Here is a 28,000-nt window from a genome sequence, read left to right on the forward strand (position 1 = left end):
TCTGTGTGTGGCATTTGCACATCGCGAAGCGAGACCGTGCACCAAATTATCATTTCTGCGGCATTCTTGCTCCCGCCCGGAACCCGATTTCTTGCCGGTTTATGGGCGATCGTGCCCCCTGTCAGAGGTTTTGAGCTGCCGGCACCGAAGGATCGCTGTTGGAGTGGGGAATCGGACTGTGAAACGAGCTAGCGGCGGAGTTCTTGTGTCCGGATCCGCACTTTGGCGCCGGGCGCCATTGGCTGAGTTGTACCGAGCGCGCTTGGCTGAAAGTCGGCCGCTTTCAGACGGATTTATCCCCGTTCTCCACCGTGTTCAGTGACTCAGATTCCGACTGCGAACCAGGCGAGATGTATCCTCAAAACAGACATCCCGTAAGTTTCAGAAAAGAAAACAGGAGCCTTTGTTTTGGGAAATGTTCTATAGAAGTCTTCGGCAGGCAGATCCACGAAGTTAGCCGCTGGATGTGTTGGCACGCTTATATTTCCGTTCTTCTCTGTTTTCCTGTCCGCTAATTTGCGGCTTGTTCTCCCTACAGGCTCCTCCCCACCAGCCGGGACAGCCCTTCAAGTTCACTATCCCGGAGTCCTGCGACCGGATCAAAGAGGAATTCAGCTTCCTGCAGGCGCAATATCACAGGTAGGCCACGCCGACAGCGGTCCGTTGAACACAGCCGACGTATGATACCCAGCCCGCCCGATGGCTGGGTTAGTGTGTGTGGCTCGCGACCGTGATTTCTATTATCCATCCCTGTTTGTGTCAGTGTGGAATTCTAGTTGAAATATACACCGTTGCTTTTTTAAGAACATCGATGTCTAAGTACTGTACATTTGTTTGACTTGATTACGTACCTATGAGGTCATCAAATTGTCGAATACGTCGTAGAGGGTCACCGAATATTCTTTGTTCGCCACATTTTATTATTGTCTTTGTGGTAATTTACATGTCGCAGCAGTTCCATTTCGCGGAGAGAAACAACAGCAAATGTAACTATTTTAGTCAGAGGTGATCGGGTCTCGAGCTAACAAGACAACGCCATATGAAAACTATCGCTTGTTTGGGGGATGGAAACAAAGCCAGCCAGCCATTTTATATGCAAATAAACCCGCTTGGGGTTGTTGATCTGCTTAGCAAATAGAGATCATTGAATGGTCCAGTACACATAGACCCTAGAACCTTTTGCTCACCTTTGTTTATTAAACTTTGAATATTTTGAACATGTTCACATGGCGTCGTGTGAAATCTATGGAATCAATGAACTGGAACTTTGGTAACCTTCACTAGTATTGTCATGGTTGGTTTGGCTGGCTTCCTTGCTTTTTTGTGCAGGGTCTTCCTCCCCCGTTCCTGACTTCTCCTCTAACAGCAACATCATCCTTTTTATCCCACAGCCTGAAGATGGAGTATGAAAAGCTGGCAGCAGAGAAGACAGAACTTCAGCGCCATTATGTCATGGTGAATAGCTTCCTCTCATCTGTTACTTGGGGCTTCCTGGGGTGGGATGACAGGGTTAGAATGGGTGGTTGGTTTCCCAGCGCAAAAGGTCATCCGCTGCTGCTTAGATGGTCATCACTCAGCTCCATAGAGCAAGCAAAATTGGACGCATGATGTTTTCGGCCATCTCCCAGCGCGGTCGTATAACTGCTAGGTGCAGTGCGAACACTTTTGCTCCTCATCTCATGTTAAGATTGAGATATGTACCAACTAGACCTGGGTTGTGGGTGGATATGTATGCATGGCATGTCAGATGGTGGCTAGCCCTGAATGCAGGATTATTTTGCCCAACAGAGGAGACTCATTAGTAGAGGCCTAAGCTGTCCAGGCACAGCTCAGCCACACACCCATTGAATTAATGGAACTGAGACAGTAGTGTAGTTTGCTGCCTTGACAGGGACACATGTTAGTGCATGTATTTGTTAAAAGGCCTATGTTAGTTGTTACTCTGTTATCTAAGTGCTGCAGTCAGGCATTTCTGTTCTGAAATCAAGCTAGAGGATGTTCTGGTCATGCAACTTTATTTTCCTGATGTCAACATGTTGAGGAAATCACAAAATGTTCCAGACAGCCTGATTTGCATGTGTCTCCCTTTGGAAGGAGTTAGCATCTGACATTTCGATTCTCTCAGCACCCCCTGTCTAATGAATACCATTCCTGGTGTGTTCCTGTGAGGCCAGCCCTTGATTAACTTATGCTGGCTGCACCATACCATAGGTGATAAAAATTCATGATGTTCAGCTTTAAAGTAACAAGATCATTCTTTCCAATCTTCTTGCAGTATTACGAGATGTCATACGGGCTGAATGTGGAAATGCACAAACAGGTAAGTCATCCAGTATTTCTCTACCCCAGTAACAGTAACTCTTTAGGGACCGATGCATCTGCCTTTTACTAGTTTTAGTCCCCCTGGTCAAAGGTCAGGGAAACAGACTTCTTAATTCTTTCTGGCATAAAACTCCCCACAGGTAGTGTCCCTGTGGGTTAGAAATGCAACTGAATTATTTATTTCTGGGGTATGGCTGGGTCCCCATAGGATGGTTATGCCTAATAGCATCTATTATATATACACACTTCCATTTTTCTATGGTAATGAGCAGTCAGGATGCCACAGTGGGATGTGTAATAACAGTGATGGGGGATTGAATGCAAAGGTAGTAATTAGGTACTGCTGCGGCATATTTTCCGTCTACTTGAGCGGTAGGTAACTTTGTCTTCTTATCCCCCTGGGTGATTATAAAGGTAGCCATGTGCATCGAATATTCATAATTCATATCATCTTACCCTGAATGAGCTTTGTGTCTGAGCATATAATTTTAGCCCCTGGGGCCTGATTTTGGTGTTTATTTCCTGTTTGAGGAACATGGTTCATTTTATAAATCCTTGTTGTGTTGTCATACTACCTCAAAGGCGGGGGATAAGCACAGTTTAATCTGGCATGCATTAGTGATTCATGCTATGTCCTCAGGCTAGATATGTTTGTAATTTCTGAACTTTTTAGCATCTCCTTGCCTGGAAATGTTTGACAGCCTGGAGTAATTATATTGCACCCCAAATCAGGGCTCTAGCCAGCCTGAAATTTTATCCCGTAAGCCCTAAAATTTGGTACAAACCTAACATATCGAGCGCCGAAGGCGCGAGGCGTCGCGCCGTAGGCGCGACAATTCTAGGGGGGTCCGGGGGTATTCCCCCCCGGGAAATTTTTAAATCTAGACCCTCTGAAACGCTATCTCCAGCATTTTGAGGGGCAAGTTTGGGTGAAAAATTAATTGGGCCCTCGTTGTATACAATCGGCAAATAAATGAAATTTAGCGCCACAAAACTTTCTTATTTATTTGACAAATATACACGTGAATTCAAGTCGGCAGAAATTTTCAACACCGGTCGACGCGTCGTACCGGTCCCGTTTGCGCCCTGTACTAAATATAGTAGGAAATGAGACACCCTACTTTGGACAGAACGCCCTAAAGACGTTCAATATTTTCCTTCCGTGTTTTCCATGGTCGATTTCTCCGGTAACTTCCACTTGATTTAATCAAAATTCGTCGATTCAAGCCCCATCTTCGCACCGAATATCAATTTCTGCTAAAACCTCGCGGATTCGCGCCTCTCGTGAACCGCGAGACTTGTATGTCATTGGTCGATTTTCCGTGACGCGGCGTGAACGAACGCTGTTATTGGTAGACTATATCTGATTCTGAGGTCTAAAACTATCAACACTAGTTTTCGCGGGAAGGGTGTGTGTAACTCGGCGTAAAACTTTAACAATGTTTACCAAAAAATACTGAACGCCTGGTAACTACCGGAGTATTTTTTGTGTGGCTATAACTAGCGGTGAACCGGGGAAAACAGCCGAAAAAAACGTCAGCCCGATGCGACCGGCCAGAATTGTAGTGGGGCACTAGTAGTGGGGAGGGGGGCACACGATGCTGATTTTCTCTCGGCCCACGAACCACTGGCAACCTCCGCGCCTCCGTTTGTCACCTTATTACCTATAAAGCCACCTTGGGGTTGTCACCTGCCGCCGGCGGAAGATAGAAATGGCCTGAATCGACCTCGCTTCAAACTTCCGCTTCTTTTCTGGAGATCTTTGCAAAAGTTCAAGCCCTGCCTATATCTTTTCTCCCGATTTTTTTCCGTCAAGGTTTACGGATTGGTCTTGAATTTTGTCCGTAACACGCAGCAAAGTCCCGTAAATTTACGGCAAAACTGGTGCTGGCTAGAGCCGTGCCCCAAATGATGAAAACCTCAGGGTGCTCCATATCAGACCCCATCAGGGGTCACTGCCTGCCTTCAAAGGTCCAGTGCTAAATTGCCAGTTTGTCTGGAGGACTAATGCACAACACATTGCTGTGGCTGATGGCTGAAAATGTTCCAAATAAGGTACATTTCCCCCTTGCCATCTGTCATTTCCCTTTCTGGGACTTACAGATAAACAGACCTAGGAAAAAAGGCTTCTTCCGACCTTTCCTTTTACGCTGTGATGTGAGGATGTTGCCCTGTGCAGTTGGGAAAGGTCACTGCTTTTACTTTGAGTTTCCTGACCCGATCAGAAGCAGGCTATGAGAATCAGTCCATGCTATGTTCAGTCTTGTGAAAATGGGATGCTTGCTGGCTAGAATACACATACACTCAGCCTCAGGGGTGTGTTTCTAGTATCCAGTTGCCTAGGGAGGTGATGTATCTTCATATCAACCCTTTGTCTGGCTTTCCCTGGTCCATTTACCTAGCTGTATTTGTGTTGTTCTGCTCAAGCTGCACTGAAACCAGTACATGTCACCAGTTGGCGGCGTTTCTGGTAGCAGTAGTGCTGGGAACTCTTTTGTTCTGGGGGAGAGGTAGGCTGTTATTACCACCATATGCGAGGTTCACCACTGGGTGGGAGTCTATTGTTGTTATCAGTTGAATTTATGATAAAGAGTTACTCTATTCTCAGATTTAGCTGGTCGTCTGTTATACTTAACAGTTAGAAAAGAGTTGTAATCTTTGGTATTTGCAAGAAGGATGTTTTTGCCAAAATAGTACACAACTGAAATTAGGGGCTTCCTGGACTTAGTGTCAGCGCATGTTTTCACTGATTATAGCAACAGCGCATGTATGGACCAGCCCCTTCTTTTCTACCTTCCATTGTGGCCAAATCTCCTGTCAGACCTTTACAAGGATGTTTGTTCAGTAAATATTATTCCTGTGCCTCCTAGGAGTCTTGGGTTTGTGTACTCAGTCAGGGCTAACTGTTCTGTGGGTCTGTCCTCTTCTCCATCCCACTGATGGCTGTGTTTGCATGGCTCAGGCACCCTCAGTATTCTTCATGTACCTTAGCAAGGCAAGGATGGCACTGCTCCATCAACAGTTTGCCAAACCATCAACTACTTGGGTTAGCATTTGACTGCCAAAAGTATCGTTTAGTTGAGAAGTGTTTAGAAAGCCTCTGCTCAACAAAAGCGCCAATTATCCGGTGTGTGTGAAAGGGGGACTGAAGGGCTCTACTTGAGCTGCCAACAACAGGAGCAAACAGCTTTCACGCCAGGATGGGGCACTGCACCTCACTGTGCAAACAAAAGCTGTGCCCACATCCACTCCACAACCAGGCTGCTGCATCCAAATGGGCAGTTTTAGATCAGAGGAAACATTTCTGGTGATGTTTGCGGAGAAAAGTTGGACCGGTATAGCTTAATCCTTCTGCCCACGATGTAATCAGCCTTCTGCACAGATGGAAAGCGTCACTGACTGCGTGTGTTCCTCGATCAAACACTCAGACCTTCGTGTAAACACTGACTGCACTTGAAGTGCAGACCAAGGCCTATCGGCTGCATTGGCAGCTGGGAAGTAGTGTTTGTACGCAGTCACAGTGCAATCACTAGAACCATGACGGGCCATTAAGAAGAAAGGGACTTAGAGGGGATCGCTCTGCGGGTGCGGGTGTTTTGTGAGCAGTGACAGATCAGGCAAGAAAAGGAGGCCTGCCTGATTAGGCCACACAGGGGCACTGTAAACCTATAGTTTAACAAGTATTGGTAACAAGGGTGCGGACACATTACCTATTGATGGAGCCTTTCCAGAGGGCAGGTTGAGAAAGGGGATGCCTGAACATGATGCACCCTCTAAGGTTTCGGTGACCACTTAGCTCAGCGCTCATATACTTACTATTGGAGGGCCAACAAGCCGCACGCTTTCTCTTCAATTCCTGTTTCATAAAGGGGCATCTATGATTAGCGCACTTGGAGTGGAACCCTTTCATTCATGTAGGACCTCAGACTAGAACATTCAACAGCACTCATGGTAGTGTCAGGGTGATGTTTATCTTTACCGGGAAATGCCAGCTTTTCAGAGGGTTCATAATGGTCCTTATCATCCACATTTATAGACTGCATATCCTCCTTAAAAACAAGTGGGTCCTAAAGTTTGAAGGTTGAGATTTGAAGGACTTGCCACAGAAAACTTCAGCAAGAAGCTGGTATGGCTGAGTACTTCATCCTGGTTAAACTGAGTTCCTGTGTTTTCTCTGTTTTGCAAACGAGAGAGAGAATGTGTATAACGGCCCGTCTAGGACACTGATTCAGTCAACAACAAAAGCAGCTTCTGCTGAATATTATACTTTGATGAAATTTAGGCATAGTTACTTGTTGGTTGTAGATACATGTCGTTTCTGGGAGTTTGTAGCTTTGTAAGAACATTTTTTGAAGTGTAAAGATAAAGGAACTTGAGTTTACTAGATTAAAGTTTGAGGTGGTGGCAGGAATTCGAGTCCATGAGTATGATTTCAAGTTAGGTATTTCTTGATGTGTTGTTGGCAGACACAGGCATCTGCACCATTGAAAAGATGATAGAAGACTTGTCCCTTGGCTAGGCAAGCAGAAAATTCATCAGACACACCCCTACCAGGTTTGTTCCCACCAGAGGGAGCCATGATTGATTTTACCCACAATGCTTCTGGTCACCCTGTGGTTGGGGATCAGGTGGCAATGAGTTGAGGCCAAACAGGATATCCTTTGTGCTTGTGTTTCCTTATTTGCATGGCCTCATCTAGAGGAAGCTAGAGGAAAGCATGGTATGTTGTGTATACACACACCACATAACCTACGACCACTTCGGGTGGGTGTGTTGTTAGGAAGAATTTTTGCCCCTTGTAAGATCATAGCCAGCGTATGACATCATTCTATTATGTGGGCAATGGGTCATGTTAGGAGCAGGTGTTAGTGATCAGAGAAAATACCAGACAGGAAGCCCCCTTTCTGGTCTTCTGCATTGTGATGCAATATTGCATTTTTCCTGTGGGAGCATAATGGAACAACGTTCAAATCAGCCACAATGCATTGCTACAAAAAAAAAGGCCTAGAAAAGGAAATACTGTATCATTTTTGTCTTCAGAAATAACATTGCATGACATTTCCTTGGTTATTTAGTCCGAATGACAAACTTCAAATATTTTAAAGATTATTGGAAAACAGATTTACTGGTCTGTGTCTCCAAAGGTAGATTAAAGCATTAGATACCATGTTGATCTGAGTGACCTTCCTGTCTTGTTAGACAATGCTATCAGACAATGGGTAGGCAGTCCTCAATAACATGACACAACCTATGGATCTGTGCCTAATGCCATCGATCGCAGGAGCCCATCTGGATAATAGGAGATCAATGGTTCCTCTAAAATGTATCAACAAAGCAAAATGGAGAACCCATCTTACATTTAATCACATCAGGCCCTACTTGCAGTTTCCCATTTAGTACAAATCTGCAAATGGTGCAGATTATCTGCAGGTCCCTTTTATTGAATACAAAAGTGCTATTTTTGTTGAGCTGATTTCCCTGCGGAGCAATTGCCATTTTTCGTCATGAGCCTGGGGGTCTCCAATGGCCTGTGAATCAAATTGGTTTGCCATCAATACCAAAAGAGCCATTTTGCCTTTTCTGTGTCCTCCCCTGGGGGTGCAGTCTCTGGCATAATAACAGGACTTGGACAAAATAATAAGCTTCTTCATTATATTGCTAATGCAGCTCACCTCCCCCAAATACATCTGTATATACAAGGTGATATAATGGCAACCCAGGGGGGTGGAATTGCCAGGTGCCCTTGTGATGTTGGAAGTGTGAAAAAGAAAGATTTGTGACTTAAGCGTGAAGATGCAATTGTCTTGTTTTTTTCTGAAAAAAAAAAGAAGAATTGGATTCATTTTTGAATGTGTCATTGGACAAGATACAACAATGAAAAAGTTTCGATGAGACAAAAGTCCAGTAAATTGATGCGTCTCACAGACAACTAGGAAAAATGTCGACCTCAACATAGCAGTGGAGAAGTCAATTTTATATCATTCAATATTAACCACTCCAAATTTCAGATGTTATCGGTCCGTGGAGACCTGGCAAGACATCGACCATCCATTTTGGAAATGAAAATTTTTGACAGGCACATGTTTAATGGATATTTAGTATAGCCTGGGGCCCTTGGTAGACATTATCAAGATAGATCGCTGTCCCAAGGCAATATCCTAATTTCTCATGAATACAATTTCGCAGGGATGATGAACAAATCTTTTGCATTCAATCCCACCGAATTCCCCAGACAAGGTCCGTGACTTGTCAAGGGCGCCGATAATTCCAGTGGCTTGACTTGGCCTTTCGCTCCACTGTTCACAAGTCAATTGATTTTAGGATGCACTCTAATCAGAAAAGCTGGTCAAAGCCAGCTGAGCGTAGTTTGAAGGAAAAGTTAGAAGATTTCTCATCGGTGCATGACCTCTGCAGTAATGGAGATCACTGTGCTCTGGACCCTATCTCCCACCGCTAGAAATCAAGGTGGTTCTGTCTTGCTAGATTTTCCTCTCTTGTCAGAGAAATAACTTTAATATTTAGTTTGCTGCCATGGTTGGGTGAGCTGATGCACATCCACATGATCCAGCCATCCAAATGTCATATCCAGTTGGTATTTGAATTAGTATGTAATGGTAATCCCTATGGTTTTGTATCTCTGGAATTATTAAATTGTGATCGCCGAGAACACGGCACAACTTTATTCTTTGATGATAACATTCGCTGAAAAGTCTGATGAAAACAGAAGATGCCCTCCTCTTTCATTTGTCTTTGCTTGAAAAGTAAAGTATCCCTTCGAACAAATTATATTTTCTTGCAGTCAGGGCCTCACTAATCATTATTGCGCATCAGCATGGTACAGCTTGCCCCCATCCTAATAGAAGTTCATTGGACTGTGTCCGACTATATATTTTTCATGCTGGATTTACGCAAAAGGCCATTTCACGGCTGCGAATCCTGTTGAAAACCCCCGATAAATATTCAACAAGCCGGATGAGGAGTAGATTCATCGTGGGCACCCAGCTGTGTAGGAGAGTTGCGGATCGTTGCAGCGATGACTATTAGACCATGAATGACTGCTGTCGCTAACTAATGACTTTCTCTTCCCATGTTTCCTTGCTGCAGACGGAGATTGCCAAGCGGTTAAATGCCATCTGTGCCCAGGTCATTCCCTTCCTATCCCAGGAGGTAAGTAGCTTATCCAAGGGAAAGGCCACCATTTTTTTTCATTCTGGGTGGGAGTGACCCAGGTTTAAGTGGTGTCATTCAACTTGGATTACTTCTATAAAAGGCTGTTCGAGACTGTGCAATTGCTGTTATAAGGTGGAGTGAACTCAAACCATTGAAGTACATGGGGGATGGGAATTACACTGCTCTCAAGAAGGAGACTGCTTTAGACAAGTTCTCTTTTGCGTACCCTCCACATGCAACAATTTTCAAAATTAAAGGCAAGCTCGGCAAGAAGTAGTATTGGAGTAAGGTGTAAGTGTGCAATACTCAGGTTCTTGTGAATTTAAGTATCCAGCACCAAAGGATTCACTTCACATGCTGAGAACTTTCTAGTACCATCAGCGGTACTTCATGATGCAGATTTCAGTGCTTGAATTGCCCCCATCGCACTCTAGCTTGAACAGTTTTTCCCTCCTTTTCTGTGTTTCCTACAGCATCAGCAGCAGGTTGCCACGGCAGTGGAAAGAGCGAAGCAGGTGACGATGACTGAACTGAATGCTATCATAGGGGTAAGACCAAAACTCTGCCACCAACATGGTGCAGTCTTACATAACATTACTCAGCAAGCACTGGAAATTTGAACGAACCCAGATTTACAACTCTTTGGAAATTACAGGCAGAGCACAAGTGGGTTCTTCCGGATAGATCCTTGCTTTGATGTATGAGTGATGCTACCAAATGTGTGATTTTCATAAGAGCTTCCTGTCTCATTAATGAATTTCTGTTGCGCTGTTGTGTCAATATGTATTATGAATATGTAGTTGTTATGTTTCACGCATATGTGGTGAATGCCACCGATGACAAAACCTAAACGACCTGGAACCAAACTCCAGGAGGAAATTTATGTAGTAAATTTGTGCAGTTCATGCTGTAGTGTGATGTAATTCTGTATCACTAAAACTAGACATTGTGTGAGAATGAAAAGAGTGCTGTTGCTTCTGGAAGCATGTGATAACAAAGTGGTCCTGTTCTGATGTGATGTGTAGTTCTTAGGGTGGCATTTGTGACTTCCCACCTTCTACTAGCCTCTCATACTAACATGGTTCCCTGTTATTTGGTAGTGGAGCCACTAACACTAGAGGTCAAACAAAATAGAGAGGTGACATGATGGTTGTACACAAAATTGCTACCGAGTGCTTTCGCCCTCACTGAAGCCCTTATGTTAAAATGTGTGCTGTTACTCGTTGTCTTACTAGCGTACCTTGGATGCCAGATTCCTGGCATGGATTGACTCTGAGGTTGTTAAACATTACCCTTCTGTGTGCACATAACATCCTGGCACTTTGCTGTGAATTTTTCTTGGCTTCCTTGTGTTGAATGTGGATGTGGCTCCTCACACCTCCTGGTGAAAAGAGTTTTTCTCATTTGTTCTGTCCCCCACAGAAGCAGGCAGGATTCCCGCATTTTCTGGTTAGTACTACACTTTTACTGGTTTGTGACTGTGCTGGAACCTTGCCTAAGTTTGACCCGAGTTTTTTGTCTTACCTTTTTCTTCTTGAGAAATTGGCTTACAAAAGTCAGCATTTCTCGTGGTTGTGTCCAAACCAGTAAAAGTGGCAACATTAGGCGAGGTTCCATTCTACCCAGCAACACTAGCTCCCGCATGCGCTGTGTGTAGTGCAGAATAAGTTGGTGTTCCTAGGTTGCTGTCCTAATGACGCGGGATTGCCTGCAGCCTGCCTGGCCCCTATCTCTGTAAAGCCTGCCCCCTCCCCTTGCCATAGGTATTGTGATGTTTGTGCTGTGGGGTGATGTGACTTGTCCATATGTGTAGGACTAATTACCCTTATTTGCTAATGACCTCTCTAATGGCGGTTCTTGTGCCTATTTGTCTACAACAGCAACAGCAGCTCCAAGCACAGCACCTCCACCAGCCACATGCCCCACCGGTCCCCATGCCCCCACACCCAGCCGGCCTCCAGCCACCAGGACTCCCACAGGGAAGCGGCTCTGGGCTTCTGGCACTCTCCAACGCACTCGGATCAGCCCCCCACCCCTTGAAGGATGAGAAGCGTGAGTATTGTGTTCTTTGATGTTGTTTTAGTGTTTATTTTGAGCATAAGTGCATAATGCTTGTCAAAAGAACTGTCTATTTACCACTGTATGTATAATGATCATGTTGACAAATACTGGTTGTATCATGTTAAAAAGATTGGCGTCCATTCTGATCGGGACAGTTGTGATGAAAGTAATTTGTTGTGCAAAGAGTAGTAAAGCTGTGATGTGATATGATTACACGGGAGAGAGGATTTGTAGTACAGTAGATCTGAACGAAGAAAAATAATCAAGTTAAACTGTAGTGCTTCATTTGTTTTAGAGCCAACTGGAGGAAAGGAGACAATCACTGATATATTTTCCCCTCTATTTTCATGTCTTCTGTCTGGCTGGACATTGTTAAACCTTGATGTCCTCCAACTTCCTATCCCATGATGCACCACTGTAGCAGGAGAACCCTCTAGACAGGTGAGTTGGCTGACATTTTAATACATGTCCCCCAGGTATCGACAAAAACCAAGAGATTAATATTTATTTTTCACCGCATGAGGAGCATATTCATCCTCTTATTACCAGCCTGTTCCCCAGGGGGAGCCAGGGTGTAATAACTGTGATCCCACCATCTATCATGGATGCATAATTTGGGCGAATTTCCACGCACGGTGCGTCTGCTAATGGGTGATAATAACAGGAATTGATCATCGCATGATGGCATCACATGCAATATTGGAGTGAGCATGAAATGGAGGCATGGTATGCATGGGCAGCGATGTAATGTCAGGGGGTGGAGATGACTTTACTTGCTTGTTGCGAGAGGAAGGGGCATCGGGTCATCGTTCTTATGCATTTTTCATCGACTCTAATGGGTCTGGCGGTGGGGTGAAGTGACAGATATGGGCAGGTACAATCAGCCATCACACATTGTTCCCTGGGAGGGAAGGAGGCATCCACTCTACATAAAGTTCTCTGCACTGAATGTCGTTGTTCAGATTTTAAACATTAATTGTGGATGACTAAAGATAATTATGTAATTTTGGGTGGGTCTAATTAACTTGTGTTCCATCTATGGTACACTGGCTTGTGATCACAATTAGAATTCACAGTTCATATCGAATTCCTTGTTTGGCATCCTTCCCTTGAGATTACCCAATGAAATTCTCATCTAATTGCCCAACTTCCTGTTTGATATTTGTAATGTGGGTTATAGAAGGATTGATTGAATTATTTACTATCATTGGATTTGGCATAATGTGCTTATGGCTGGCACTGTAAAAGAGCTAATGCTGATGTGAAAACATTAGCATTATGATGTGCCTGGGAGATCTGAATCATCTCAATGTAGCCCCTCCCATCCCTAAAGTGTGGATGGATATCATTTGTGGAATGTTTAGAGTCTGTGTAATGCCAACCTAATCTGGGCTGCCAGCGCCAGTTTATTTTCACAGATGTTCCCAACCAGTCTTAGCACTTTGGATTTGCATTTCTGTACACTTGGGGACAAAGGGGATTTGCCTACTGAAAAAAGCTTTGCAACAGGCTCAAGTTATTAAACAAATATAAAACTTTGGCCTACATTGTTTATGAGGCAAAGTCTTGTACTAATGTCCTGTATGTTATAAAAAAAGCTGTAGACATTTGGAGCCAGATGTTGTCTTTTAACAGAAGCAATTAGGGCAAGCCTGTCAACAAGTAAAACATACTATGTGTATACGATATTTAGCAGATACATGTGTGGGTACTTTTCTCTCTCCCCCTCACAGTTGCGTTTGTTTTCTCTGTCAATGTTGTCTGTCTATTGGAGTTCTGGTGTTGTCAAATATGTGTTCTGAGATTTGGTGTTTGTTTGTCATCGGCTGCCTCTCTGTCAAAAGCACTGCAGTTAAAGTATGCTGGGTACACTGAAGGTTGCTGTTTGACTCATACTGTGAAATTTAGAGCTGCCGTGGAAAAATCACAGGCACTGCAGTGGAGTGATGAGAAATTTGGCACATTCCGACCTGTATTTACCCTGGTCTCTGCAGCTTGCCCTGTGTATATACAGAACCAGCATTTGAGATGGAACACAAGCAAACATTATCAATCAACCTTGTTCAAATACTGCAACCTGTATTCATGGTAGGCCTGCTATTTGATGGAAAAAACACAGAGCATTGTGTATAAGATTATTAGGTACAAATTCCTCAGAACAAATTAAATCTTGCTGGACTGCCAATCAAATAAATGTACAGATAGTGAGTGCAGAGAGAGATTTCCCACATAGTCGTCTGTGAATAAGCGATAAAACAAGCCGTTACAAGCCATAGCAGAAAAGATATTATTGATCCCTCAAATCTGTCTTAGATAATGCAAGAACTGACTTTCAGTCAACTCTGGGCAGGCCTAGAGGTGTTAACGCAAGATATTAACTTTGGGATTATGATAAGCTTGTAACTCGCGATAATTTATTTATCCAAGTGGTCTGATTTGGGGGAAACGGCGTGCCATTCAAAAATGACTTATGCATGAGCAGGCAAAATTGACTCTTTGGTACGGATGGATTATTGTCTTATTGCCGAACAACAAAATGTGTGAAAGCCAAAGGTGGGGGAGGTGTTGTCAGGTTGGAAGGGCGGGGTACTTCTGGCTGATAAGTGATTGATTCAGACACCTCTGCCAGTTGTTTCATTTCACCCAATTGTTTACATTTGAATAGGTTTATCAGGTTCTGTTGTTTGCTGCAGGGCAATAATTAAGCCCCCCTGGGTCTTCCCTCAGTAGGGCATAATTAATCTGTAATACTGTCTCCTGTGGGAGAAGGACTTGAAGAAAACAAGAGGTCAAATTCAGGACTGAAGAGGTTGTTTACAGATGTAAATCAGGCGTCAGATTTGCATGACACAGATTCCCTTCCCCAGATTGTCTACTTCTTTTTTTGTACTGGGCTGAGATTGTTTGCCAGTGAATAGGAGATAAAGTCAACCAGGCTGCACTGAACAGTGGCAGGCATTCAAGCATGCACGGCATCTTCTTGAATAATCCGTTTGTGAATTCAGGGCTTCCTTTTGTGGAGAGGGTGGGCTCAGCTTGTTGACTGGGCTAATTCACCTGAAAAAAGCCGGGTCCTTTGTCTGACTGCTCACCATCGTCTAGGTGCCCCATCACTCTGTATAATTAAAAGGCCATTTCTCCTGATTGCTCTGCCCAATTGACACCCCCCACCACTAGGGAAATCATGCAAGCAGGGTGGACATCTGCTCACCTCTGTATCACCTGCAACCACACTTTAATCCTCTTTAGCAGGTACAAATAACAATGAAACGTAAATCTGTCCTTCTGTTTATTCTAATGTGTACCCTGGTGTTGGCTGTATGATTATGCACAAATCAATCATCCATGTCATTAATGGTAGGGATTATTCAACCAAAGGTTTCATGTCAGTTGTTGATGGTTATGAATTGCTCCTACAGATCCAGTAGAAAGTTTGAATTGGAATCAGTTCCAGTCACAATCAAAAGCGATGGCAGGAAGTAGATACAGACACTGTGAGCCGCAGCGCAACTGAAATGCAAATGCCGATCATGAGACCATCACGCTTCACTAACAATTTCAGTGTAAGCGGGCAGAAAATGGGTGATGCAAATGCATCTGGGGTGCACACCGGCTTTTGTGCTGCCAAATGTATCCCAAAAGGCCCTGCAATACCCCATCCCCTGTATATATTTCCATGAGGTGTAAAATGTTGGCCTTTACCAGGGCTGCTTTGAGGCTCAGTCAGCCAGGTAATGACAGCATTAAGGTGCATTCATGCCTCTGATTGTGTTAGAAGTCGGGCAGGGTTATTTCCCTTAGTGCAATGTGTTGCAAGGCACTTTCTACCTCCAAGACCATAGCAGTGTGTGCGTGTTGAATTTCAATGAGGCCAGGTATAAATATGCTGCTTTCAAACGGACAGTTTTACATGAACTGAAGTTAACAAAAGCAGACTTGTCTCCCGAGGTTGGTTCCTTAGGTGTCGGTTAATGAAATGGGGATGACGACTTGTCAGTAGGTGAAGATGGTTGTACCCAAAGTTGTCTGAAAACCTGTCCTAACAAACCTTTGGCATTAGCCATAACAGCAGCCAGCCCCCAAGGATCGAAAAAGCGACTTTTGTTTGGTTGCTGGGCAGAGGCATCTAAATTGAATCATGAATATACAGCGGATTATGGGCCTGCGTTACTGGGAGCTACAGCCCATACTTGACTGATGAACTTGGAGTCAAAGAGCTAATTGTGTGGTGAGGACTCCAGGGAGGAGAAGTTGCCATTCATCTGTTTGTTGTCTGCGCTCATTAGCAAGCGTCCTGCCACAGCTGTCTCCACCTTGAATGAAAGCCTGGCCTTATCACCTGTTTACCGATCTGTCAGGGCCTTGTGTCCCAGAAATGCCTTTCTTGCTTTTGTTGGCTCAGTTGGTTAGCTGGAACATTGTTGATGTAATGCTGCATGTCTCTATGGATGCCTGGGTTTACCTTGCCATTTTATTTGTCTGAAAATTGAGCCCCCTCCATTCTACTGAGGAAAAATTAGTTTACCCAGGGATGTTTGCTCTGGTTATTCAGAGAGGGAGAAAAAAGCGCTGGTGTGTTGTGTTTGTTGATTATATTTGACTAGCACTGTGTTCTTTTAATTGCGGCCTCTTTCCGCTGAGCAGGAATTATTTCTGTTTGGATACCTTAGCCAAGGTGCGTGTACTCAGGGCTTCCTGAGGGTTTCTTTCATTCCGTGCCTTTGTGGATTCAGTATACAGCCTCTCTGTTTGCAATTTTCTCAAGGATGGAAAGAGGCAAATGTTTGTGCTGGGTGGTATGTTTGCACAGGCTGACGCTGTCGGCACAGGGTGTAAAAACGAGATTGTTATTTTTGCTAGGTGTTTGCTGGTGATGGGGGCCCACAGCCTTTGTTGGGCGAAGTGCCATGTGTGACCGCATGTTGTCACCTATTGTTCCGTTTCGCTGTAGGGTTTGCAGTGATACCCCATCCATGGCATGAATGGCGTGCAACGTAGTCATTACCTCACGTCATTTCCGCTCCAAATAATACAGTGTTTATACAGGGCACTCTTGTTGTGGTTGACTTTAAACAACTGTCATCCTTCATGCACCCCTTTTCTCTCTCTTGTTTTCCTAGGACACCCTAAAAGCCTTGTTAATTGCCATCCGAACCTGTCCAAACAGTCAAACTTGCAAAAGAGTTTTGTAATCCTTCCGTGTCTGATTTCTGTGTACTCAGTGCAGAAACTCGATAGTGTCTGTATTGGTCCTTGCCTTGTGCAATGGAAAATCAATCCACCCTCTAAACAGTACCATTGACTTGGGTGTTGTACGTTCCGCTTGATAAGCACACAGAAGGACCTGCGCCGTGTAGACTGTACGATATGTCATCGAGCGGAGGGTATTACGTTTCACTTACAAGAGCTGTTGACCCCCCTGGTTCTGCACCCGTGCGTTGAGGCAATGCCGTGGGTATGTAAACCAGGGGCCAGCCTATTTCAGGCTTCGATGGGCAAGAATAAAGCTTGGCACTTTCTAAATACCTGTCTCAATACCTCTGGATAGAGGACAAAGGGTGTAGAATTGCCTGCTGAAGGGTTCGCAAGCTGCTGCAAAGAGTCATCCTGTCCTCTTGATAGACTTAACTGATGCAGATGCTCCCTTCAGCTTGAATAAACTTGGCCCTATGACCATCTGATGTTGCTAAGAAGAAAAGATATCACTCATTTTCCATCAGTTCTCGTGCCATTCTTGTAACATATGGCCAGGTGCTCACTCAAGTATCAGAGGCTGGTTTGCAGGCTAGCGTGGCCACCAACAAACATGTTAGCATTTCAAGGCGGTTTCCAATTAGCTCTTCCGGTTCCACACAAGACTGCCTCCCACCAGACCATGAACATAGCCAGTGAGCCAGTGGCACGACACAGTAAACAAAGTCACAATGTCATGCCTGCTTCTCATTCGGTGACTCAGACTGTATCAAAACACTACTGATTGCTATGCATCAAGTACTCTCTTAGAAATTCACACCTCCATTCATCTTCCTTCCCAGAATTCCCTGTCACCCAGCGACCGCGACCGTTCCGATCGTGAGAAGTTCCGCACGCCAGATCATGTGAATGACCGTGACAAGAATGCTAGCAGCAGCAGCAGTAAGAGGAAAAGGGATGAGAAGGACTCTGGGGTGAGTAAAATGAAGAAAAAAACCACAAAATCAAATACAAGTCCTGTTCATAATACAAAAACTGTTAGTATTTAAATGTTGCTTTCTTGTTCGAGTCTTGACATAAGCTGAAGAAAGCCAGACCATTGAAAACAACCATCACCACAAAACATTGGGACTTGGAATTGTGTGTCTGTAGGAAGAAACCTAAGTGTCAAATCCTGGCTTTGGATATGTTAATGTTATGTTACTTACTTAGACTGGAAAATGTAATTTTCTCTTAATTGTTGTCAACCATTAGGACAGTGAAGGTGAGAAGAGTGATGACAACCTTGTTGTGGATGTGTCCAATGAGGACCCCCCATCACCACGCAATGATGAGACCCACTCCCCTCGGGAAAATGGCTTGGATAAGTCACGTCCTCCAAAGAAGGAGCGACCAGAAAGCCCCAACAGTGTTGCTAGCAGCGGTAGCACACCTTCATCTCGGAAAGACAAGGAGGTGAGTAAAGGACCATTCGTTTCTTGAATGAAGTTTGAGTTTTGTGTAAAGTTGAAATTTGGCTATCATCTCTTTTGCTCCGTCATCTCTTGTGTTGGTGCTTAATTTAAAAAAAAATTTTTTCTTGACAGGTTGAGAAGTCTACCACACCGGTGTCGAAGCCCTCCTCCCCCACCCCCAGCGGCAGCGCTACACCTGGAGCCTCCGGACACTCTGGCAAACCTATGGGCAAGGCTCCACCAATAGGTACAATTTGTAAGTGTGCCACTTCCTGTGAACTAGAAGTGCTCACCCCTAGCACATGTCAAATGGCATGACCCACTGTTTACTTAACTATCATTCAGACCTACTTCATGCTAGGTTTGCATGACATGTTTGTGTGAAAATTTGTTTTTCATGGGAAGTGAAGCACTGTGGGACTGATGTGAAGTTCTTGGTGTGTGTCTTCTGGAATTTTATTCTGAAGAAAAGACCATGGAAAAGAAAGACATATGTAACTAGCGTCCCTAGAAGCCTACACCTCAGGGTAAAACCAGCAGCCCATTTCAGGAATGCAGGGACTGTTAGTCTTGTGTGTCTAAGATGAGATCAGGCCAGCAGTGGCTGTATTTACCCACATGCATGGATTGACCAGCAGTATCCTTGGAATGTTTTGGTGACTCAAACTGTTGGTGAACCAACAATGGAAGAAGAGACAACCAAACCCGCCCACACCATATCTGTACACATAACAGACTGCTTTTGTCAGAGAAGCGCACTCTTTTGCCTTGTTTATTTTGCTAAGACTATTTGGGCAACCTACCATGCATTGGGCACTTCTTCCTCCATTGTGTGGCTGCCTGTGTTTGGTTTCTCCTCTTGAAGAGCTTGGTTCCGTCATGCCTGGATGGTGGCTTTCCTTGCACGCTCAGCCCCCTGATCCCTTATAGAATCACCCCCTAAGTAGAGATATTTTCCCGGGTGTTTCCACATTCAGATGCAGTGGCGCTGAACTCTTACCCAAACACGGCTCAATCATTGTTCATCCATGTGGCTGATCACTTCCAAAAATATTTTTCTCCCCCTGGAAACAGGAATTATCTCAGATTTGTCCAGTGAAAAGCCTGGGGATTTTCACTGCATGCCCCTCAAAGGAGATTAGGTTCTTATGTAGTCTATTGGGGTGTGACTTGTTGAACTGCTAGTGGTAAGTAAATAAAGGAGCAAAGATGCAGGAAGACCTTGTTCCCAGAATAATGCAGTTTTCAAGCCTACTTTGATCATAAAGATCAAGCTACGAAAAGATCAAACAATCACAGAGGTGGTAGAACTCAAAAAGACATGGGCAACAAAGCGATGCACATTTGAAGAAACAGGTTTTACTTTAAAGAAGTTAACACTCCAGGAAAAAAAATTATCTTGACGTGGGTAAATCGCAGTGACTGAAATCTAGTCGCTTGAAGCTGATTCTCTAGGGAAAAGGTTCTTAGTGTGGCGCTCCCTGGCTTTGTAGTGGTGTGATCAGTCCATTTGTGTTGCCAAAGAGAAGAAGATGGGCAGAGCTGGAATGTTCCAACCCTCGGCGGCTTTGTACCTTCATGATGGTGCCATCTGTTTTTGCAGTGTGGCTCACAATTGCTCACATCACTATGATTATGCCTCGCTGAAATGGCGCCTAATTGGGTCCTTGGAGAGAAATTGGTCCTGGAAATTAATGTGCTTGGCATGCTTTCCGTGCAGGATTGTCATTTGCACCTGCCCAGATCGATTCGGATCGCAGCGGATGAATGTTATTTTGCGAGGGGGAAAATCAAGGCTATCCCATAATTAGGAAGTAAATCAATAACCCAAGCAGTCCAATACACTTTTACATAAAGGTACAGTCAATACCAGTCGATAGTGCCCCTGAGTGTCTGCTAAAGATTTTTCAATCGTGATAAACCAACGTCTTGCCAGATCCAATTGCCTTAGCCAATATCTAGTGATCCCTGCCCCACAAATAACACACTGAACACTTGCTTATGGTAATAATTCTCACTCTTCAAAGCCTAAGCAAGGGGATTGAGGGCCCTCCAATGACATTTCCAATTCCTTTATGTGTTTTCCAGCACCGGCCCTGCGTACCCCCATGTCAACTATGGCCATGCCGTACTCTTCTCCCATGATGCACATGGCCCACGCCGACCTGACGAGCCCGTCGGCCTACTCCAACAGCCTCATGCACAACAGCATCTCACCACAGTTCAACAACGCCTACGGACGCAACCCCATGGTACGCACCGGTATAGCATCAGACCAGGGCTGTCTCCAGCTTGAAATTGTTGTTAATTCCTGTTGTTAAATCGGTCATTCTAAGCTTACAAAAAATACATTTTCACATCATGAGATTCAGAATTTTTTTAAGAAGGGGGGGGGGGGATGTGTGTCTGTCCCAACAAGCAAATTTCCGTCTCAGGACGGAGGGACAGGTCCTGGAGACTGCCCTGCATCAGACGAATACAAAGCCTCAAAGTTGAACTTGTCTCTAATGCTAAGTCTCTTGTCATTTTTAAGAAGAAAACCTTAGAAAGCTAATTAATGCTGTCTGTATGAACAATGACAGCAGGAAGATGATTGATTGCTAATTACATTACAGGCAGCAGTTGTATCAAATGGGAGCTGCTTAAGTCTGCTAATAAATAGATTTTCTAGATGATTTGTATGTAACTTCCCGTCTCTGTCTTGTAGACATGTCCCTAACTTAACTCTTTTATGTCTTGTCAAATTATGGTCAAAAGTATGCTGTTTCCCCTTTTCTGGATGTCATCCCAATTTTACAGTGTTGGTCATTTCCGGTTTTGTTAGGTAGGTCCTTGGTAACTCCAAATGACACTGTCTGCAGTTTATCATAGGGATGTAGGTGATTACAAAATTCACATGGATGTCAAGGTTGAATGGAATCTTTGGTGAGGTTTGGCATGTTGAAAATATAATGCTTAAACAATATTCACCAGATAGTAAATCAGAAGAGACTCACCTGTTTTATCAGTCTGCTATACTGATGTCTTCTCTGTGTCCACAGGTTGGGTTTGACCCCCACCCACACGCCCGTGCCCCGGCACTTCTGCCCCCCAGCCTTGCCTCCATCCCTGGTGGGAAACCGTAAGTCCACACTGTTTGTCGCCTACCTTTCTTTTCACTTCTCTCAGAAGTTTATAGTCTAACCTGTAGTTCCATGTTCAATAGCTGTTTGACTGATTTGCCCATGTTCCACAACAGGGCCTATTCATTCCACGTGAGTGCTGACGGACAGATGCAGCCCGTCCCCTTTCCTCCCGATGCGCTGATCGGTCCCGGGATCCCCCGCCACGCACGGCAGATCAACACCCTGAACCACGGGGAGGTGGTGTGCGCCGTGACTATCAGTAACCCCCCGCGCCACATCTACACCGGCGGAAAGGTTAGCACAGGAGAGATAGCAAAGACCGAGACCAGTGCCTACTACCATGGTTGCCACCCAAATGGCGAACACCCGAAATAAGGAGCTGAATTCATATTTTTCCACCATATTCTGCTGCTATAAAACAACTTCACGAACAAAAAAGCAGGCAGGCATGGCTTGTCCAGAATTGAAGCGTCTCGACTATTTTGCTGAACACAGCCATTTGCTACGTATTATGTGTCTATGGTAGAAGGCAACAATTATAGAGCAAATAGTGTATAGTTCTATAAGATATCTTGCACTAGTTGTATATTGTATTTATGTATATCTGTGTATATTTATATGTATTGGTATGTTTGTTGAGGAGCTTTGATAAATGCAGTGCACCAGTGCCGTTTGGCCAGGGACTATCGATTTACTGACGTCCATGGCTGATAATGTAAAAGAAATGGGAAAACCCAGTATCTCTGCCCAAATCTGTGGTGCCTGTTCTCTTGTAATGAAGTCATTTAGTAGGCTGAATGGGACATCGGAAAGTAACCACACGACTTGTTGTTGATAAAATCGTAGCAATTCATCTGCGGTGCGCTGTATTGATTATGTTGGCTGTCCAACTATTGTGGATGCATAAGACTTGAGAAAACATTTTGTAAAACGTTTCCATCCCCGATGATCCTGCAGACTGTCTCAAGAATACCGACAAATTTGTGTATGCCATCTCAGTACGTAATTGCTCCCATAGACAGACTAGATGGTTGTAGATGTTGTATAGTTTAAGATGAATTAAAGATATAAACTCCATTGTGTTGTCTTGTCTCTTTAAGTTAGGACATGTATTGTATTCTCATCCTCTCCTCGTAGGCCACACCAAGTTTTATGTTTCTTGGATTTAATGCCTTGCTGTGGCAACATGGTATGGAAATTTGGCTCTCAGATCTTCTTAGAGCATTTTGGTAGCTAGATGCTGTGATTGAACATGTGTCGAAGTGCTCTCGTATTGAGAGGGTACAAGGAATCATCATGACGAATCATCACAGCCCAGGGTGATTCAAAAGGAACAGTAGGAGCTCATGTCTTACTCTTTCACTAGTCAAAAACAAAAAGGCCCAAACATTGGATTTCATTCTAACATCCCCACATCCATTTCACCCAGTCTTCCCCAAATTTCCACAGAAAGTCCAAGAAACCTGACTTGTAATTGGTGTGGCCTTTCAGGCGTGGGACACTGACTTACTGGCCTTTCTGCCATGTCCTTCAGGGCTGTGTGAAAGTGTGGGACATAAGCCAACCTAGCAACAAGAACCCAGTTTCCCAACTGGACTGTCTCACGCGTGACAACTACATCCGGTCCTGCAAACTCCTTCCGGACGGCCGCACCTTATTGGTCGGTGGCGAGGCCAGCACCCTGTCCATCTGGGACCTGGCATCGCCGACTCCACGCATCAAGGCGGAGTTGACGTCCAGTGCGCCGGCATGTTATGCCCTGGCTATAAGCCCAGACAGCAAGGTGTGCTTCAGCTGTTGCAGTGATGGGAACATCGCAGTGTGGGATCTGCACAACCAGACACTTGTCAGGTAAAACACCTTTCAACTGACATTAGACAAATATTCTTTTTTTTTTCCAACACACTTGGTTGCTTGTAGAAAATGGAAAAGAAGAAGTTGGAAGATTAAAGCTGGGTATGTCTCTGCTTTGTACCACAGCATTGCCTATTTCAACATTATAACTCTCCTGTCTTGTATTCCCAGACAATTCCAGGGGCACACTGATGGTGCAAGCTGTATCGACATCTCACATGACGGCACCAAGTTGTGGACAGGTGGTCTGGACAACACCGTACGATCATGGGACCTCAGAGAGGTAGGAAGAACATCTATTCTGGAAAGAATTTCAATGCTTTATAGGCATGTCAGTGGTAGCATGTCGATGTTTACTGGATAAAGAGAGATTGGATTTGCTGAGTACCATTTGTCCCTGTTTTGTTACTATTATACCACGTAAAAACAGAAGACAAAATTTGAGCATTTCTTCTGGTTACTAAGCACACCAATTTAGCCAAAGTGCATCACTTTTTAAACTGCAGTCTTGAACACCACCATACTCTCTGTTGAAGAACATGCCAGGCGTAATCAGTATTCAGCTCTTGCTGCTCCCAAGTCGTTACCAGAAAGAAAAATTGACGCGGCAGCACAACCTCTAGTCATTTTCCTAAACATCCTGCATTCATCAAATCGGAGGAAACAGGGACATGAAAAAGATTTCCCGGGGACAGGCTTTGGTGCGACCCGAAACGTTAAATTCAAAATCCAATTTGCATTAGCTGCGGGGGATAAAAGACGTCTGTTATTGGTTTGCCATCCCCTACTCCCAATCCCAGATATTGTACAAGTTTCAGCCCACCCAGACAGAGACATATGGGGGTGCATTAGTCAGTCGGACGCACTGAAGTCTGATTTAATCCTTGCGGATCCGTCATGCCTTCAGTTTCAATCAGAACGGGCATTAAAGCCGCTGCATGCAGCCTTTCTATTGGGCATGTCATTTCATAATGATTTGGGAGAATCACAATGATGTATAGTCAAGGCTTGATATTGGCCCACCAGTCACATTGCCAAGGGCTACGTCTAAAGATTGAGTATTGAGCTGCGTCTCATTCGCGTCTTCGGTACTTGCCAGAAGGTGGGACAAGCATAGGAGTATTCTCCACATATTTATTACTTTTTCCTGTCAAGATTTGAAGCCAATGCTGGGCGCTCCCCATATCTTATACTGCAAGCAAATCCTTCATAAAATCCACCCCTTTTTTGGTTCAGCTTTATTGCCTGTAGCCATTCCGTCATGGAGGGAAATCCTGGAGATAGGAGCATTTGTTAAGCTTGAATGGTATCTAGACTTCCCACTGTTCGGTTACAAGGAGGCTGCTGCAACTTGGAGTGGCCTATTTGGATTTCTGTCACATCAAATTTCATTCTGTCAGTTGTGCTCTCTATTGCCTCTTTAATGAAGAACCTGATTTGTGAGAAGGATCCTGAAAAATACCTCTTGCAAGATTGTCACTGAAGTTTGTCCTTGAGTAAGGCTTTGTGAGCTATTAATAGTGGAGATGTGGTGGAGTGGTATCTAGCAGAAATGAAATGAGAGAGCCGAAGTAAATGTATGTGTTTCTTACAGGGACGGCAGCTACAGCAACATGACTTCACCTCGCAGATCTTCTCGCTGGGCTACTGTCCCACTGGAGAGTGGCTGGCTGTCGGGTCAGTATACATACACATCTTCAGGTTTCCTTTTTATGTCTTTAACCAAGTGAGCTGTGAATTGTGCAAAGTTCTTAGTTGATAATAGAACATGCTAAAGGTGCTGAAAAAAAAAAGGAAGAAAAAAATCTAAACTGGAGTTCCACAACCTCAAACCTTTGCCAAAAGATGTTAACTTTTATGAATTACGTATTATGATAAATGTTTGTCATCGATTATGCAAATAGGGTCCTCATTGGTACTGATTTGCATAATTTAGCTACTATTTTCTTATTGATTATGCAAATTAGGTATTCATTTACCGTCAATTTCTGTCCCTCACTTTCTTGGTTACATATGTCATATGTATAGTAGTCCCCTAATGGAATGCATTGGATTTACAAATTTTTCTCATAGATTATGCAAATTGGATACCAATTTACATAATTGTCATCTGTTAATATTAATCATCACAGAAGCTATGTACATACCAAAAAGCATGTCAACCAAGTGTATTTTTCTCAAAATTAAACAAAATCGCCCTTGCAGTTCCAGAGCAATCTTATAGGGGGCTTGAACCTATGAGACTCTTTCCTGTCCATCAGTTCAACCTTTGTTGTTTGTCCACAGCATGGAGAGCAGTAACGTGGAGGTTCTCCACCACACCAAGCCAGACAAGTACCAGCTGCACCTGCACGAAAGCTGTGTCTTGTCACTCAAGTTCGCTTACTGCGGTGAGACCCTTCCTCCTACCTTATCTGCACGCCAATATGTCTGCTAGCCCTACAGGAAAGAACTAGCTGCATAGAAATAAGAAAAAAGATTACAATCAGGAATGGTATCTGCTACTTATTTGGCAGTGTTGTGTTTTATGAATGATACTTGCATCTTGTGTCTAGGCTCCTGGTATTCATTAAAGAGAGGCAGATTTATTTAGTAATTGCCTGAAAGTTCAGGAAGATGACCTGTCAGCAGGCTTAGTGCTGATTATGCCTGCATTACTTTGTCTCCTGCACACATTTGCATTGCCTGGGACATTAGTTTGCAGGGGCATTAAAATTTATTACCCCTGGCCATTGCCTGATCATGTAGCTATAAAGGATAATGAGGTCCCCAGACAGTTGCCCCCATGCACTATTCATGACACTTAATTTGGATGTGTGTTCATCTATACAGGCAAATGGTTTGTTAGTACTGGGAAGGACAACCTGCTGAATGCCTGGAGGACTCCTTATGGCGCCAGTATATTCCAGGTGAGACCTCGCACGCAATAGAGGGTGCAGTTTTGCCGCCTTACATGCAGGGCATTTCTGTTACTCCGGGGGGAAAACAGCGTGGCATGCATATCGCATGAAAGAAGTAGTTTTGCTGCCAATTGTTGGGGGACGGAATGGATAATTCAATATTTATGGATGACGTTAATGTTGCCTTCTATGCCCATCTGTCGTATTTTACGATCCCCGAGACATTCTGTCCGATTGATTACAGAGCACAAACAATACCCTGGGATCGGTGAGGTAGCTGCGTACTTAAACAGGAATTTGCTAATTTAGAAATGTGGGTGGGTGGGTCCACATAGGGTATTAAGGTGTCAGCACATGAAGCCTGGTCAATACTAGTCTATAGTATTGTGTATCAAGGGGTGGGGTTCAACATGCACCACTGTGGTGTAGATCATCAAAAGGCAGCTGGAGAGCCCCCATTGGAGTTCTGGCACGAAAAACTGGTAATTGTTGTATAATTGGCTGGAGGGTGCAAGTCCCAGTGCTGCCAAACAGCCAACCACCAGAGTTGTGCAGGCAACGGTGTACAATGTACCTGTCACCTATGGGAATGGGCATGATGGTGGTATTAGCATGTTGTCATGGCAACAAATCTCCCAAAATGTTGGATGCATGCATTTTCTTTGCCATCCCATTGATGTTGACCCGGGGAGGCTGATTCTTACCGCAGCGAACCCCAGAGACTGGCTTGTCTGCCTGCGCCAGGAGCGCACTGATTGGATCGTCTGCCTGGGGACCATCCCCAAAGGTGGCTCATGATCTCGTACCATCAAAAATAATTGGATTCTGTCAGTCAGTGTGAGACGAGGTCGCTAAAACTCAGCGCCTGTTGTACGCTGGGGACAACAAATATGGTTCTCAAAATGAGTTTGCATTGACAAGCCAGTCATCAAGATTTGCTCCTTGTGACAGTTGGGTCGCCGTGGTGTTATCAGTCTCCTAATGCTTTCTGTGTCTGACGTGTTGTTTGTTGTTGTCCTTTCTCCCCCAGTCCAAAGAGTCATCCTCGGTTCTGTGCTGCGACATATCGGCAGATGACAAGTACATTGTGACGGGTTCAGGCGACAGGAAAGCTACCCTTTACGAAGTCATCTACTGAAGGGCCCCACTGTGAAATGACAGAAAGTAGTGACACAGAGGTTCAGGCAGGGTGTGTGGTCTGATAGTGAGATCCTTCCCATCCATTCTTACTTCTCCCTTTCCCTTCTCTTCTTATCTGTTCTCTTGACTGCAGTCCAGAGAAAGGGCTTGCATTCTAAGCTGCGACCTGTCCAAAGACGACAAGTTCATTGTCACCGGGTCGGGCAACAGGAAGGCCACGGTATACGAGGTCATTTACTGATTCCACCTCCCCAGCTTTCCAATCACACCTCAGCCACACCCTCACCCTGACTCTCCTGTGGTGTCAAATGAACACAAATCCAAACTGTCAAATTTTACCTGGCTAACGGACCAATGGGACTCAAGAATCTGGGATGTGGAAGATGTCCAGCCAACCTTCTAGATCAGCACTCATCATAGGAAACAGCACAGACTGTCAGAAAGACTACTTTGTTATCTTGTGGCTAATACATTCTGGACTTGTAACTAGCAAAATTCTGCATAAATGTGTGCATCTGTGTAAAGTCTGCAGAAGGCTAGTTAAATTATATTGCTGGTATCAGTCTTATCTTTAAATCAAACAATTAAAGAAAATTTGAGGTGAAAAGAAATAAAATTTATTCTCATTTGTGTTAAAGAAAGGATAAAATCCTTGGTGTTTTAGCAGGGGTACAGGAAGGTAAGTTAAGGTTATGACCTGTAGGCTCTAAGCTCAGTTGTGAAGTAGGTTGCAGACCGTTGACACTTGTGAGTAAAGCAGTACTTTTTCACATTGGATTTG

General features: G+C 44.4%; 1 protein-coding gene across 4 annotated transcripts; it reads left to right on the forward strand.

The window, feature by feature from the left end:
- Positions 1–27,956, forward strand: LOC136428188 (transducin-like enhancer protein 4). 4 transcript variants are annotated; one of them, XM_066417525.1, is made up of 21 exons: positions 1–374; positions 539–639; positions 1,392–1,455; positions 2,276–2,320; positions 9,427–9,489; positions 9,966–10,040; positions 10,915–10,941; positions 11,373–11,544; positions 11,975–11,994; positions 17,589–17,720; positions 18,001–18,201; positions 18,333–18,456; positions 20,289–20,452; positions 21,242–21,321; positions 21,439–21,619; positions 22,860–23,176; positions 23,351–23,462; positions 24,774–24,856; positions 25,466–25,569; positions 26,012–26,088; positions 27,110–27,956. In XM_066417525.1, exons 1-21 carry the CDS (start codon positions 351–353, stop codon positions 27,215–27,217), a joined length of 2,274 nt encoding a protein of 757 aa, XP_066273622.1. In that variant the 5' UTR covers positions 1–350; the 3' UTR covers positions 27,218–27,956. The 4 variants fall into 4 exon arrangements, with proteins under 4 accessions (XP_066273622.1, XP_066273624.1, XP_066273623.1 ...); XM_066417527.1 differs by having other exon boundaries at positions 18,333–18,447; XM_066417526.1 differs by having other exon boundaries at positions 11,978–11,994.
- Positions 27,957–28,000: the final 44 nt, after the last annotated feature.

Source organism: Branchiostoma lanceolatum, chromosome 2 (genome assembly GCF_035083965.1).
Source record: "Branchiostoma lanceolatum isolate klBraLanc5 chromosome 2, klBraLanc5.hap2, whole genome shotgun sequence".
NCBI lineage: Eukaryota > Metazoa > Chordata > Leptocardii > Amphioxiformes > Branchiostomatidae > Branchiostoma > Branchiostoma lanceolatum.